The 17,814-nt window shown below is 36.1% G+C and overlaps 1 protein-coding gene across 1 annotated transcript; it reads left to right on the top strand.

Annotated features, from left to right (window-relative positions):
• The first annotated feature begins 848 nt into the window (after positions 1-848).
• On the top strand, positions 849-17,455 carry LOC106142920 (protein spaetzle). The gene is made up of 6 exons (XM_060945867.1): positions 849-1,119; positions 13,192-13,504; positions 14,539-14,705; positions 15,559-15,669; positions 16,218-16,318; positions 17,098-17,455. Exons 1-6 carry the CDS (start codon positions 1,057-1,059, stop codon positions 17,276-17,278), a joined length of 936 nt encoding a protein of 311 aa, XP_060801850.1. The 5' UTR covers positions 849-1,056; the 3' UTR covers positions 17,279-17,455.
• The last annotated feature ends 359 nt before the right edge of the window (positions 17,456-17,814 follow it).

The following is a 17,814-nucleotide window of genomic DNA, read 5'->3' as shown; positions in this document are numbered from 1 at the left end:
GCCATCCTTGCCTTTCGTAGGAAAAAATTGTTGCTGACTGTACTTAACTAAGTGCTACGGAAATATATATTTATTTTGCACATAAAATGTCGCCTCTTTCTCAGAGAGATAGACCGAGACTACATCTTTCTACTACTTAGTCACGATGTCGTCCGTTCGACATCCTTGCTCTGTCCATAAAAACTGCTGCTGACTGTACTTAGCTAAGTGCATCTCATGCGCAACCAGTTGTTGACCATGCGAAGGCCAAGATCATCACGTAACAAATATTAAAATATTTTATTTTTATAAAGTTAATGTCAGATATATAAAAATATATAATAACCATGATTTCAGATTAGTTTGGTTCCTCTGAATAGACTCACTAAAGTTAAGTCGAGAATGGGTATGTGTGTAAAAACAAAGGTATTTTACAATAATACGATAAATAATATTTAAAATAATACGTCTTGGCAAATAATACGCCGAGCTTGCATGAAGAAAGTTATGAATGTCGATGAAGCGAAGGAAGTATTCAGAGATCGTGGTAAGTGGAAAGATGTAGTCTCTACCTACCCCTCCGGAAAAGCGGCGTCATTTTATGTATGTAATACCTTTAAAGAAAAACAAATCATTTTGAATTGGCAGAGAAACCAGCGACATTGTGCCAATATCGATCAAAAAACTGACATGACTTGAACTTTAAACTTGGAAAGTGAATGGGTGCAGACGACGCGACGCGAAAAATCGAACAGCTGTCCTTGACCAGTTTATCGCGACCCTCCCCCCTACAGCAACTGTCAAGATAATCTTCCAGACAAAATAACATACAGAGATCTTTATATAATGGCTAGCTGTCGCATCTACCACCGACTTCGCACAGTCGGTCAGTTGTCAGAAAGCCGCTTAAACGGGTGGACGTTCTATCGATAACGAGATAATAATTATCGATAAAAATCGCGATCTCACCTACGTCATAGGCTTAATTAAACAAATCGAATGAATTCGTCATGTAAACTATTACCTTATATAAGTGTCGTGCTAGACTTTAGTTAGTGGTTAGTTTAGAAGTTTAATATGAATACAGTTTCAAACACAATGAACGTGTGGATATTTCAATGTCTCGTGTGGGTCAGTCTGGTGAGTATTATTTTTAATCGATTGAATAAATAATCGCTCGGTTGAAAGTAAAAGTAGTTGTCACTTTCTACCCGAGTATCGATTTTGAGGTTGCGTGGCTAATTAATGCGTCAAATACCTATTGGTTAGTTGTGACTTGCGCTTTTTAATAGCAATGTTTAATGTTACTCTAGGTGATCACTTGATAAATGTATAGACCAATTTTCTGTCTTCTATTTCTCACAATTGAATGTTATTTAAGGACTTTTTTTTTAGCAACATCGCTAACAATAATTTTTATTCTACCCAAGACAGAATGTTAAGTAAACAAAACACGATAATGACACCGATGTCTTATCGTCTTTTGTTAACTGTTTAAAAAAAAAAACAAAATTAACGTATATATAACAAATATAGTATACTATTGATACCTACTTTAAAACGAGAAATATTTGTGATTTCATTGAAATACAAATATAACACCCGGAGGCAAAACAATTGCTGGCTCCCACTCCCACTCCCACGTCTCTAAAAAATAGTTTTTCCCATATTTTTCTAGAAACTCATACGTCATCACGTCTTTATCCCTTGCGGGGTAGACAGAGCCAACAGTCTGGAAAATTGCCACACTCAGCTGTTTGGCTTGATGATAGAATTGAGGTTCAAATAGTGACAGGTTGCTAGCCCGTCGCCTAAAAGAAGAATCCCAAGTTTATAAGCCTATCCATTAGTCACGTTTTACGACATCCATGGGAAAGAGATGGAGTGGTCCTATTTTTTTTTATTGGTGCCGGGAACCACACGACCCTCATTCTCCCTTATACATATCTATACATATAATGGTTACTAGGCTACGATAAGTTTGTTTTTTGAAACAGTTTACAAAAAACGATAAGACATCGGTGTCTTTTTCGTAATTTGTTTACAGTTTCATACCTCCTTGGGTGACCCAAGTAGGTGTTTATTACAATAAGTATAGGTAAAGTATTTTGGTAAATAAATAACTGCTTAAATTTATGAAATTCATATGTACCTACATAATGCCGGATGAACCTCACTTTTGCCTTCTCGCCGTAATTACAAAACAAACCAAAGCATTAAGTAATATTATGTCATCAAACCTTAATTACCTTTTGTAACGGTTAACCAATTGTTAATGAATTATTAATGAACGCTAATAAATATTATAATAATTATACGTGTAAATAGCATTGTTGAGGAAATTAACGAAATTAAATCTAGTACATATGGTCACGTCTATATCCATTGCGGGGTAGACAGAGCCAACAGCCTTGAAAAGACTGAATGGCCACGTACGTACAGCTATTTGGCTTAATGATAGAATTGAGATTCAAATACTGACAGGTTGCTAGCCCATCGCCTAAAAAAGAATCCCAAGTTTGTAAGCCTATCCCTTAGTCGCCTTTTACGACATCCATGGGAAAGAGATGGAGTGGTCCTATTCTTTTTTTTTATTAGTGCCGTGAACCACACGGCACAGAACAGCAGCACAACACAGCACTTAGAATAAAACCTACTAAAATATATAAAAATAACCCTCTACAATCGTGTAAATAAAATCAAATCGTTAGTTACAATCAGTCTTCTTAGACTCTATGCTCTTACGGTGAGAGAAACTATCTATATATATAAAACTCTTCCGTTACTGAGTGACTGACTGACAGACAACGCACAGTCGAAACTACTGGTCGTAGACAGCTGAAATTTGGAATGTAGGTTCCTTGGGGTATGTAGGGGAGCACTAAGAAAGGATTTTTGGAAATTCAACCCCCAAGGGGGGGAAAAGGGGTAAAAACGTTTCTATGAAAAATCTTATTCCTTGGGTTTATAAACTTGAAACTTGGCATGAACACGTACATAGGCAAGTAAATATGTTTGACATTATAAGTTTTTTCAAACTACCCTCCAATCGTGATTTAGGGGGTGCGATTGGGTGACTGATTTATTAACGCACAGCCGAAACCGCTCGGTATAGGAGTCTGAGATTTTGAATAGAGGTTCCTTTAGTAACATAAGTGAGCACTAAGAAGGGATTTTTGAAATGTCAACCCCCAAGGGGGGGAAACGGGATAAACTGAGCCGGGGCTGCGGGAAAGTTCTAACGAAATACCGTGGCCCCGGAACGCAAAGGGCAACTGAAGGAACGAGGTGGGTTTTAGTCAGTAAAAGTCTGACACTCCCTTCCGTTCCACCCAGAGCGGGAGAGGTCATTTGATGATTTCCCATCCTTAAAAAAAAACTTTGTATGACAACTTTCAGTCGTCTCTTTAACATACATAATAACATACATAATTATGTACATACATGCATAACATTAATAACATCACGCCTTTAAATCCCTATTTTGTGTTAACACTACCCATACAAACAGCTAAAAGGAAACAAGTGAAGAGACGAAATTTGTCCGCATCCATTTTCATCTAAATTCTTAACGTTAATGAGATTTACTTTTTATTATCAGGTCAACCTAATAGCCTCACATGTACGTATAACTTCGTAAGAATTTTCTTTCAACTCCTAACCGTTGAGGAGTTGTACCTTCCATCATCAGCTCATTCACATGGGATGATGACTATCAGACGCAAATACTTAAACAGATCTATGAAATTGTCAAAAACGTAATTGCCTGTAAATTTGAGGTTTGCCCTTGATTTCCCTGGAATACCATCATCAGATCCTGACTAGGTAACAACGGGACCAACTTGAAAGTATACTCTACCGAACAAAAAAAGAATCACGTAAATCGGTCCATAAATCTCGGCGTAATCGGTATGCATAAATAAAACACCCGAATTTTATTTTCTATTAACTATCACGAGTTGTCTCGATGCTCGATAGATGGCGTTGGCATCGAGATAGATCGCGCTATGGTTTCGTTACCGGAGTAACGAAACCATAGCGCGTAACTACTCAATCGATTTCAAACATTCACCATTAGAAAGCTACATCATCCCTGAGTAACACAGGCTATATTTAATTCCAGTTGTAACAAGATTTCAGCCTGTGGAAGAAAAAGCCCTGTCGAGATCATTAAAAAACGCTATATATAACCGAATTACACGTGGGCGAAGCCGCGGGCGGAAAGCTAGTACATACATATAATCACATCTTGAAAAGACTGATAGGCCACGTTCAGCTGTTTGGCTTAGTGATAGAATTGAGATACATATAATAACAGGTTGCTAACCCGTTGGCTAAAAGAAGAACTCCAAGTTTCAATAAGCCTTCCTTATTCGCCTTTTACGAAATATTAGTTTACAATTATATGGTTATGTGGAGATTATTTATTTATTTAAATTAAGGACGTCCTGGTAAGGGGTCAGGTCAAAAGTACCCGAAACCGCCGAGCTTGCATGAAGAGAGTTATGAATGTGGATGAAGCGAAGGAAGTATGCTGAGATCGTGGCAAGTGGAAAGAGGTAGTCTCTGCCTACCCCTCCGGGAAAGAGGCGTGATTTTATGTATGTATGTAATTATAATAATAATTGTGTACGATCATTTTTGTACAATAATATACCTATACATGTGTATGTAAGTAACATAAATTATTAACATCATGACCTGTTTCGCTATATTTTACGATAGCCGATGACGTGAACAAAATTCTTTGATGAGTTAAGTACATAAAACGTTATCGTGAATATGTTAATAAAGGTCACTCGCTAGCTAACTAGGTACATGAAATCTCAAAGTAATCTACATACATACATATAATCACGTCTTTATCCCTTACGGGGTAAACAGAGCCAACTGATCTGACTTTTTCTCTGTCAACTTTTTGACTTGATGAATGAATTGAGATTCAAATAGTGACAGGTTGCTAGCCCATCGCCTAAAAGAAGAATCCCAAGTTTATAAGCCTATCCCTTAGTCGCCTTTTACACGACATCCATGGGAAAGAAAAGGAGTGCTCATATTCTTTTTTTATTAATCAACCTTTTTTTGATCTATCCTTATTATTATACCTTGGAGTCTCACTTCCATATTTTGTGGACCGTGTGGCACAGTGATAAAGTTCCCGTCTATGAACCACAGGACCCGGGTTTGATCCCCGGTCAGGTCCGGTGATGCTAACACAACTCTTGAACTTACTTTAAACCATCCGTGATACAAATATGTATTCCATCACATACGTACTGAAATCAACTTTAATTGTGCAGAGAAATAACAGTATTCAGAATTCTCCAAAAGCACATAAAAATTTAATCAGGTTGTCAATTTATTTACAGTACCATTAACCTTATAATACATCCATAAAACACTACGGTAAAATACTTCTTAGTAAGATAAACCTTCAAATATTGGTGACTGCCAGTTAAGAGGTCATTGCACTATAAGTATATTATTATGAACTTAAAAAGTATTATACAAATAAGGTCAAAAGTCCTTGTAAGGCAAAATTTTGCATTCGGTTGTTTTTAAATTGTACATATTTACAATCATATCATCAGGTCTTTATCTCTTGCGGGGTAGACAGAGCCAGCAGTCTTCAAAAGACTGAAAGGCCACGTTCAGTTCATTCAAATAGTGACCGATAGCTAGCCCATCGCCTAAATGAAAAGTCCCAAGTTTATGAGCTTATTCTTTAGCCGCCTTTTACTACATAAATGGGAAAGTGATGGGATTATTTTGCTCTCTCTTTATACGAAATTAATTTCTAAACTAATCTTTCAAGTCTTTTTGAATATGTTTTCTAAAATCCTTTCGCCTCGATAATCAAAAAAGAATATAAAAATTTGAAGATAATACTGCACTTATCAACTAAGTTCTAATTGCGATAATTGATTGTAACATAAGACCCCGTTATTTCGACAGGATTCCAAGAAGTTTCACTTTTTGTCGAGGCTTAGAATAGAGGCTTACTTTCTTGTTAATTTTTCCCGCATTTTTCAGACTGTGTAAAGTACTATACGTGCATTCTTATTTATTTCTCTTGTTGTAGCTCTTCCCGTTCAAGGTTGATAAATTAAGTCATTCAAGGCCTATAAACTTAGTTCACACGATGGGCTAGCAATATATATACTCGTATTAACATACATAGTAGATTAGTGTGTAAAAGTTTACCCCGCGCTTGAGCAAACAATTTCTCGACAGCGGTTTTTCGGCAATCCAATGAACAAGGAAAAGGACCGAAAGGTTAATGATCATTAATTGATAATGGGTAACACTTGTTTAATAGCAGTATTCACGCTTGATTTAAATATGACGCGCGCGCCATGACGGTTAGAGAAAATATCTTCTCGAATGGCGCCGAAGCGTAACTAGGGGACGCCGTGCGAAACAGTCTTTCCTTGTGTTTCCATGCAGATGGCAAAGCATTTGATAATTGGCGGGAAAGTAGGAGAAGGAAAGGGATACGGGTATATTTTAAGCTGAAACAAGTAGGCTACTTAATCTTTTCGCTTACCACGATAAAATATTGTACCAACAAAGAAAACAATGTTTTTATCCAAATAATGTTAACTTTCTCCAAACAAAAACCACGCTCTCTTGTGTTCAATTCAAAATATGAACGAATGACGTCAATAGGCGCATCCCAAGTAACAATTAGGCGCTAAAGTAAGATTTATAATAAGTCTATAAAAGCGCTAACTAGATTCTAAAGTGGTTTATGGGTGTTTCAAATTAGTGTTAGAGCGCGCTCTAACCCTACTTTACCCCCGAATTGGGCACAATTTTATATTACTTAAGGTTGTATAATGACGGTATACAAGAGTTATGGAAATTGGCTAAGAGGTACAATCAATGCTATAAGAAAGTTATGATAGCGGTAACAGGATCTCTTAGCGATACAAGAGTGGTAAATAAGCGAAAATTAACTCTATTAGCGGTAAAATGGCAAAAATGGTTTTATATTACCTCCATGGGTGCTAAGCGGGCTACAGGTAGGCGTCAACTGACTCCTTAAGCGGTACAGTAGAGATACAAAGGCGTTAATTATATTTTCAAGCGCTAAAAGGGAAGTAAATAGGTGTTTTGTAACGGTCTGAACGCTATTCAAGATCCACAAAGGGGATAAAGTTCTTTCTCGCACGAGGTTTTGATACCCGGAAAATATTGTTTCTAATTTTGCGATCTAATAATATACATATAATACTATTTTCAATGGCTAAAATAATCCTAATGATGTTTATATTAAACAAGAAAAAGTGAAATTGTTTTATGGTGCAAAAGGAAGCGTATTTTTGCTGCGAAGGTAAGTACACTGTGAATATGTTACATATTTATTGGCAAATAATTCGAGCGCCCGATGTATGTTGTCTTTTTACTGAAAACAAATGTTTTGTCTAATATGGAGTGACACATTTTTCTTGTAAAAAAGTTCTAAAATATTGCCTTATTGATCTTATAATACTGTACTAGTAATATAAATACATACTAGAGCAAAATACTTCATGGAAACCTTGTAAATATTTGTTTTTATAACCATAATCTAATATTTCATTATCTCAACATGGCGAGCAAACGAATTTAGGGATCCGTAGTGCTCAAAACTTTAAACCATGTATTGATGTTATTTATTATTCACCTGTTAACTGTTTTGGACGAGTAGAATACAAAGAAGTAGCTAGATATAAATTATTATATTGTTTTAACAATTAATATAATATTATGATTTAAATACAATATTAGGTTTATAAACCTGACTTTAAGACTATTAAATGTCGTGTTTGTTTACAGATAAGACGAAAGCGTATAAAACTTACAAAAAACAGTTGAACAGAGAGTAGAAAATAACAATATTGAAAATGAGGCAAGTTCCAGCGCAGACCAGCAGCATTTCGGAAGTGCTGAACACGATCAACTAGAACAGCACTGTCTTCAACTAAATACATATTTAGATACGATGACTTCATGGGAAGCACAAAAATATCGAGCTTGTTCTTCATTTTATAGCCATGAATATGAATAATATTAAATGGTGACAATGACTAAATTTTGTTTTATTTCTACAATATCATTATCTTTCGTGAGACAGTATTTATCTTTTGATTGAGTCGATGCGCGATGCGATCTTGCGCTTCACTGCTTTCCATAGGAATCTTCATTATCACTTGTAGTAATAGCACAATCATCATTTTGAAAAGCATGTACGGAACCTTCAAGCTCACAGGAAACTCGCGCTTCACTGCTTTCCATAAGAATAGAGGACGTATTTTCAATAGGAATAAAGGAGTTCAAAATGCGATAATATTCTCTGATCAATTTCTGCGTATTTCCACCAGTCCTACATTCATTTTTCCAAGTATTTACAACAATTTTAGTTTTTTTCTTTGGTTGCGACGCCATTGTCAAAAACAAGTAGTCAATATAAGAAATACAGTAGTGACCTTAAGCGCTATTACTTTACCTTTAGTCACAAAAAAGTAACAATAGTCGCTAGAGGATCTGTTATAGCGAAAAATTATACTCCTATTTGACTTAAAGTAATGCAAGAGAGTTTTGTATAACTTCAAGCATTTGGTTCTATATAAGATTAAATAAACACCATTGTATGGCTGGTAGCGCTTATTAACGCTATTGTGCAACTTTAGGTTCTTGTAAAGAGTTTAATATCACCTGCATAGCACTTTTGGAGGTAGTAACTAATTCTTATTCTTATTTAGATCTTAGAGTTCTAAGATTCACTTAAAGCTATAACACAAAATGCTGTGCATGTACAACAGTGTTAAGATTTGCCATAATACATCCATAACCTTTAAGCTCGCCTGATTGTCGCGCTTGTAACTCTGTATTATAAGTAGAAGTGATATACGTTACTTGCTTACACCACTTTATCGCCAAAAGTCATAAGTGCTGCTACTGTAATGCCTTTCTAGCTCACTAAGTAACAAAATAAGCTCTAATCGTCGCCTAAATGTTTGTTGGGATGCTTACTGCAACAAGCACATCGAAAAAACCAGTTCGAACACCAGAAATTATATGTCAAGCGCGGAATGGACAGTCAGGTGTATTTATCAAGTCTGTATACATCACAAAAAACGTCATCACTACGTCACACTTTAAGAGGTATTCCCCCAAGTAAATATTCATAGTTTTATCAATGGCGGTCAATTGGAACTTAAGTATAATAGAATAAGGGTTTTTACTTTTGATAGCCATTCAACAGAGTCTCGATTTGGGTTTGTCCGTTAAGTATACTAGTTTAAATGAATGTCACGTTCTGAAATTGGGTATTCTGAATTTAAACTTTCCGACTTTTCTTTACTTTTTAGCCATAACGGTTTTGGGTCTCCTATTAAATGAAGATGATATTAAATTATGTTACGTATAAAAAATCCCAAGGACTCGAGTGTGAAAAACAAGTGTTAGGAAAAAAATATACAACCTAACCTACTCAACAGATTTCTTATTCGTGTTCAAAAAATGTCCTTGATTTAAAAATAGACCTTGGCTCCAATAACACCTTTACCTTTAATAAAATGATAACACAAGTTATCGCCAGGATGAGGCAAGCGCAAATTAACAATAAACAAAATACTAATAAGTATATTTATTAATAGAACTTTGTAATTAATCAAGAGGATAATAAAGCAGACTCATGGAAACAATTCCAATGACAGGTGTAATGTCGCAATGTCTGAGAAAACTTCTGTGGAGAAAACCCATGCTTATAAATTATGAACTAAGAGTCAACATCATTCATAAAGAGCGCACGCAATCAATAACTATACGGTTTTCAGCAGGTTAAAAGGATTTTTTTTCTTCCTACAAAATGTCGTAGGTGGCGACCAAAGTAGTGCATTACGCTTTCTTACAGTTGCTGTTGTTTGCAGCTGACTGTAGATACTTGGAAAAATATTTTACGAAATTTATCCGACTGTTTAGAAACGTTTGTTTATGTCTTTTAGGAGTTTCAAGAAGGCAATTTTAGCTTCTAATTCTTTTCAAGAATGCAATAAGATGATTTTGGGAGAAATGTGCTTGAAGTCACTTTAGCAAGATTTGATGAACAGCTGTCATCTTTTTTTATATAAAAAATTCTAAGTATGCCCTGTATCGCGCACTTCATAGTCAAATTTACAACGCAAATTATTCATTTTGAAGTGAAGTATATCCGTTATTGAAGTTATCTATCACATACACATACACGAGTTCAAAAATACATAACAGTTCATTATGTATCATAACTATGCACAATTCCATGAAAGTTGTATGACGCCATTTTGCGACAAGATAAACAGTCACCGGTAACATTATCAATAACTTATGTGTACCTTTTTAAGTTTTGCAATATGTGATAACCCGAAATAATCCTGGCTTGACGTCGCAAAAGACGGCCTCTGTGGCGCAGCGGTAGAAAGTCTGCGACACCGGAGTTCCCGGGTTCGAATCCCGGCCAGGGCATGATGAGAAAAGAACTTTTTCTGATTGGCTTGGGTCTTGGATATTTATCTATATAAGTATCTATTATAAAATATAGTATCGTTGAGTTAGTATCTCGTAACACAAGTTTCGAACTTACTTCGAGGCTAACTCAATCTGTGTAATTTGTCCCGTATATATTTATTTAAATATAATGTGTGCCAATGATCCTAAAACTAAAGACGCAGACTAAACAAATAGTGGAAAGAGAAATGTCGGACAAGTGGACCAAAGGTCAGGGCTCGTGATGGTCTATGAAATTAAAAAGAACCAGCCATGAAGGGAAAATGAAATTGAAACGTCGATGAAAATATGTATATTTATTTAATAAACATCGTTTGTAAATTTATTGAATTCGATGTATATGCACAATTTTAATATTCACTGTATAATTTCCATCATAAAGCCTAAGAATGTGTCTTAACAGTATTTTTCGAGACGTAATTTTTGTTGTAATAACTAAGAATCATTGTAGTTTAGAAGTAAGAATAACTTTATGAGCAAATATCCTTCACTATTTTGTAGCAACGCGACTCAACATTTAATTTTATTTGCTACTGCGCCACAAACTATAAACACATTTCTACCGAAAAAAATCTTGTCATGATCTTCAGCGCATACGTTGCTTTAATAGAGTGGAATTGATCGATATTTGAAAAAAGAGACCCAAACAAGGAATAACCCATAAAGACATGTTTTGAAAATAATCCGCGGGATTGCCACGATCTATTGATTTGAGCAAAAACAGCGATCATATCAATATTAGCTTAGTATTGGATAACATATCGTCATTTAAATTGAAGCATTTTTTGTTCTTTGCTTTTTTGGCATCATAAAAAATGACAGGTTGGGCGAAAAGCTATCAATTTATAAAGAAATATGCTAACTGATAGACTAAATATCAACGCACAGCCCGAACTGACACTGGGTCTAGATATTTGAAATTTGGCATGAAGGTTCCTTATGTGGTCTAAAAGGGTTGTCCTAGAATTTCTAAAGGAACGTAAATTAACGTAAGTAATTTTTCTTAGACCAAAAAGTATCAAAGAACTTATATATTTGAAATATGGCTTACCATAAATAACCGCTTCCATAAAATTTACTTGTGAATTAATAAGTTTTCTTACTTCTTGATAAACAATTGATCTTTAATACTTTGACTTGAACAATCAGTGTTTCCGCTTAAGAGTGATAAATATTAATTTTATTGATAACCATATTGATGATATAATTATAGTTATGTTGGTCGATATGCTAATGAACATGACCAGTTTAATGTCAAGGTAGGAAGTTAAGTGTAAAAATCGTGCAGAGTAACTAATGCAATTCACTTTATCCATAGGTATAATTTTACGTAAGTGAACTTGTTCTAAATATAATACTTAATATATAAATGATAACATTGTTTAAAAATATATAATATATTTCATTATACTTCATTGCACCAAAAAAAATGTAATCGAATACCACAAATAATCATACCACTCTATGGGTCAAACTTTTAAACCAAAGTGATTATTTATTTAAAATGTTGTCTGTAAAATTGGATTTATTTTTGACAAATTAGATTGAGCTAGACCAAAATTAAACTCGAGACTCTTACTTAATACTACGTTTCAATTTCTCGAGACTCTTATGGGAGACTAATAAATATTATCTAATTAATACATTTAATTAGAAAGTATTTATTTCTAATCATGTCCTGGCCGGGATTCGAACCTGCCTTTTGAGACACACGCAAAGCGGCACGGAATTTTATTACATTTACGGATGTAATATAATTCCGTGCCGCGGAAGGCAAAAGGCCAAATAATGGACAAATCGTGTTCAACAACGTAATTACGTACAGTCGACTACAGAGTAACTCGATGGAATTAGATTTGTATGAACAGAGGGACATGTTTCATTAGAGTTACTGTACCATCAAATCGGTGATTTCAGTAGTATATTTTTTGCTTGACATATTTAACAAATCAAAACTTGTTGTTTGCGTTATGTGTGTGTGTCAATTAGCCATCGTCTGTCGGTCATTATGTGATTACGTTCACCTTGAATGTGTCAGAATTCCCACTGGCCTGCGAGTTTTGTTTGGCGACAGCATCTTGGATAAGTATTGTTTGATTCAATCAAAACCACCGAAGTCGCCTTATACGAAATCTATGGAGTGCTTCTATTCTAAAGTGCCGGAAACCACACGGCACTAGTACCTACTAATGTGCATCTATCGTCCCGACGCCTCACCTCCGTTTGACAAAGAGTCAAAATTGCTAAGGAAATGATATAAATGACAAAAAACTCCAATACTATGATTTAATTATTATAGTGATGCCCTTTTCTCGGAGGGGTCGACAGAGAGAATCTTTTGCCTTACCACGATCCCAGCATTTTTTTGCTTCATCTAAATTCATCATGTTTTCATACACACGTTTTTTAAAATTTAATGAAGTAGCAATTGTGTCTGCTTAACTACAAAACCAAAATTTAAAAATGTGGAAAGTGAGAAAGAAATAAATAAAATATAATTACAATAATACATGGTAAACTCCACATATTCATCTATTTCGTAAAAAATAATCATAAAACTGTACTTATACGGTATTTTGAAATCGAACGTGTAAAAAAATAATTTTACCTTTTATATTCTAAAATAGGGAAAGTATTCAAGAACTATGCAAGATAACTAATACTAAAACCTTTAATTTTCAGATGCTAAATCCATCTTTCGGGTACAGGGACTACGATCAAGACTACAGCTTCCAACGACGAGATACCACGAACCGTAAAACAGATCTCAGTACCCAAGACCGGCCGGGTTATGACAGACAGAACAGACAAATTGAGAATGACGATAGACAAGCCGGTAGCGAGAGATCTATACTGTTCGATTTCAATATACAAAGAGTGCAGGCCACGAGTAGAATACCAATAGAAGATTCTAGAAGGAATGGCGAATCCACGTTGAAGATAATCAATAATTTTGCGAAGCCTGTACAAATTTTGACGAGAAGAGGGGTGATTGGTAAGTCCAAATATTCCCAGTTACATACATACATACATAAAATCATGCCTCTTTCCCGGAGGGGTAGGCAGAGACTACCTCTTTCCACTTGCCACGATCTCTGCATACTTCCTTCGCTTCATCCACATTCATAATTCTCTTCATGCAAGCTCGGCGGTTTCGGGTACTTTTGACCTGACCCTTTACCAGGACGTCCTTAATTTGACGTCCTTCATGTGCTTTAAAACTACCTATAGGTGAACATGATACTCACTAGATCCTTATCCATCTTTTGAAAACTCTAAGTGCCATTTAAAGTCATAACCAAATGAGTTAAGGTCAATTGCAGGGTTGCGGATGTAAGGCTATTCCTAATGTTGATTCCTATAAAACTTGACTTACCCATTCCAAGGTCTCAGGCAGACCTCGGATTCCACTCAAGAGACATGAAGATCTTGTGATGATCACCCATTCCTCCTATGGCATACATTTTCATTTCTCACGGCGTCTGTGGCGCAGCGGTAAACCTACGTTGTCTGTGTCACCGGAGGACCCGGGTTCAAATCCCGGCTAGGACTTTGAACCCGGGAAAAGATATTTTTTCTGATTGGCCTGGGTCTTGGATGTTTATTTATACAAGTATTTATTATAAAATATAGTATCGTTGCGTTAATATCTCGTAACACAAGTCTCAAACTTACCTACTTCGAGGCTAACTCAATCTTTGTAATTTGTCTTGTATATATTTATTTATTAGGTACTCCGGCTTTACTCGTAGATTCATTTCTTTAAAAAGTAAAAAGCGACTAAATTGAATAGGCTAATTAACTTGGGATTCTGCTTTTAGACGAAGGGCCAGCAACCTGTCACTATTTCAATCTCAATTCTATCATCAAGCCAAAAAGCTGAAAGTGGCCAATCAGCCTTTTCAAGACTGTTCGCTCTATCTACCCCGCAAAAGATATAGATGTGATAATATGTATGTATGTATTTGCGAGTGGTCTTTTTCCTATTACCTACTACATAGTAATGACAATTTCCCTATCTAATTTCAGGTCATCATGACCCGACAAAATCGACTGGGGAGGTGGTGTTCCCTGGACCCACGTCCAGGACCTCGTCCTTTGAACCACAGGTCACTGACCAGGAGTGTCTGCAGACTGGGATCTGCGAGCATGTCGACAATTATCCCCAGGAGAAGGTGGACGAGGTCGTAACGAAGGTGAGACAACACCTAAACCGTGTTTAAATATGATTAAAGCTCCAGTGCCGTGTGGTTCCCGGCACCAATACAAAAAAGAATAGGACCACTCCATCTCTTTCCCATGGATGTCGTAAAAGGCGACTAAGGGACAGGCTTACAAACTTGGGATTCTTTTTTAGGCGATGGGTTTGCAACAGCAAGTCGCTATTTGAATCTCAATTCTATCATTAAGCTAAATAGCTGAACGTCTATCAGGCTTTCCAAGACTGTTGGCTCTGTCTACCTCGCAAGGGATATAGACGTGACCATATGTATGTATTAAAGCTCCACTAAATGACTGTACCTGCTACTTTAGTCGCCTTTTATGACATCCTGCGTGTTACGCGGAGACTCTGGCAGCCTAGGTACACATATCCGTGGCATAGCTGACTAAAGTGCAAAAGATAATCCAATTTAGAAATGTTAGTGATACCCTAGATCGTGGTGGGTGACAGACGAATCCTGGGATTTTCCCCCAAAAAAAAGGTTACATTGTGGCGACATCACTAATGTGTGTGATATTAATGATGTCCACCCACTGTCAATCATCGCGAAGAAACCGACGCGCTCAGCCAATAGCAGCGAAATATCTAAATCGCGCAAACAAAGATTTTACGGATTGGAACATAAATACAACCTCTGACTCAACATCGTCGGAGCCGCGGTTCCCCAGGCATAACACCTAGCCTGGCGGAAGATCTAGCCTTTGGGTGGCGGTCGAGCAGAATCATAGTCCCTGCTACAACCTCATTGCAAATTCCAGGGAGTGGAATAGGTGTGACTTTTTGCTTTTGACCCACCCACCTAATGATTGTTTACCTTCCGTTTTCAGCTGGAATCATCGAAATACAATTTCAACGTAGACAGACTGGTGACACCAGAAATCGCACAAAGAATAGGACCCCACGACGAAATGATGGAGTTATGTAAATCAAAAGAAACTGTAAGTGTTACCTAAATTTATATCTTGTTACATTGAAGAATAAACCTAATTAAAATATTTTTTCGCATTAAGTTAATTCGAATAAGTACTAGATACTTATTGATTTTCATTCTTTACTTGCATAGTTACATATGTAGCTAACAATAAAAATCATCTTTAATTTTTTCAATTTTATTTTTCATTAATCTTTAATTTTATTTTAGTGCTGGAGCACTCCATCTCTTTCGCATGGATGTCGTAAAAGGCTACTAAGGGATAGGCTAATAAACTTGATTAATGTTCTTCTTGTAAGCGATGGTCTAGCAGCCAGTCACTATTTGAACCTCAATTCGTTTATAAAACCAAACAGCTGAACGTGGCCTTTCGGTCTTATCAAGACTTATAGCGCTGTCTACCCTGCAAGGGATATAGACGTGATAATATGTATATATGTATGTAATTCCGTTATGAAGTCACACAGCTGAACGTGGACTACCGGTATTTTCAAGAATGTTGCCTCTGTCTACCTCGCAATGTTACGTTACAATAGTATGTATGCAATTTGGCAGGTGGTCGCCCCCAGAGCTGTCCGGGACGACAACAGCAAATGGTACGTCGTGGTCAACCAGAAGAACCAGGTGCTCCAGGGTTTTCGAGTGGAAATTTGCGAGTAAGTTACCGTAACACTTTTTTTTTGGATAGGTACTTAATTATATGTAATTTCCTACGCCTCAGCTGGCAAAGTATGTTTGACACTTACCTATATTTACTGACCAACCTTTTGGAGAAAAATAAAGGCTCTTATTTTATTATTATTATTTATTTTAATTTAATATAGAAAGAATACTTATTTTGTACAAGTGTTTGTATCCAAGTTATTACGCAATATATCCCATGGAATTTCTTTTAGAGAGATTTGATTAGGTTATGAGGCGAATAGAAAAAGAATTACTCATTAATTCAAACGCGACAGAGCCAAATGAGTTAGGAAAAGGCACGGAAAAAAGGCTATCAGTCAACATCCTTAAGGAATATTTATACTAGACATCAAATTTTAGCCGAAACCGCCGAGTTTGCATGAAGAGAGTTATGAATGTGGATGAAGCGAAGGAAATATGCAGAGATCGTGGCAAGTGGAAAGAGGTAGTCTCTGGCTACCCCTCCGGGAAAGAGGCGTGATTTAATGTATGTATGTATGTCAAATTTTAGCTTCGATGCTTAGTAGTTTTGGTTATACGTATCTAAGGCAGTACCATAAAACATAATACATATCTATTAAATATAGCTTCCATCTTGGTCGGGTAATGTATTTCACAGAAGTCTATCAAACTGAAGAATGCCATTCTTCACATAAGCTTCCCTCATTATACCAGGGACCATTGAGTCTTGTCCTATTGGCTTATCTACCTAGTAAAGGCTAAAGGTATGACAACTTTTATTTTTTTTCAGACCCGCATCAGCGCCTTGTTCCGACCTCATCTACGTAATGTCAAGCTCGTACAACAAGACATGTGTACAAAAGTACCAATATCGAAAAATGGTGGTACTAAATGACGACGGAAATCACACAGAGAAAGAGTTCAAGATACCTTCTTGTTGCTCTTGCGCGGTCTTCCCGGTGACCCAGTGACCCAGTTACGACACCGATGAAGTTTTGACGCAGAGTCACCTGAAGAGAAACATGATCCCTGTATACAAAACAAAACCATACGGATCTAGTTTCTCTAAAGGTGGCTGTACCTATTTCAAGGAAAATCCTTGTAACATTAAATATATAGAATATTTACGGTTTAAAATATGCATTTTTATTATATCTAGAGTTTGCATCGAAAATAATAATATCAAAGAATTTCTAATTTTGTTATAACGGAGTTTAGTACAAAGACCATATATTATTATACAATGAAGAAAATACAATAGCCTCTGAAACATAATATGGAATACTGTTTCGTTACGTCCGTGCCGTTCTTACTTTAGAAAAAGTAATGTCTTGGCGGGAAAATAGATGTAACAATCAAAGTTGCCAGTTGATAATTTTTAAGTTTCCAGAAAATACTACAGTCGTTTTAGTTTTCAAAACAAATGCAGACGTACGTTTGATTTTTACTTTAAATATTTATCGTATCTCCTTACAAAAATATACCTGCGTAATATTTCACATTGAAA

This window comes from Amyelois transitella, chromosome 9 (genome assembly GCF_032362555.1).
Source record: "Amyelois transitella isolate CPQ chromosome 9, ilAmyTran1.1, whole genome shotgun sequence".
NCBI lineage: Eukaryota > Metazoa > Arthropoda > Insecta > Lepidoptera > Pyralidae > Amyelois > Amyelois transitella.
This window is presented reverse-complemented; position numbering and strand designations above follow the sequence as displayed.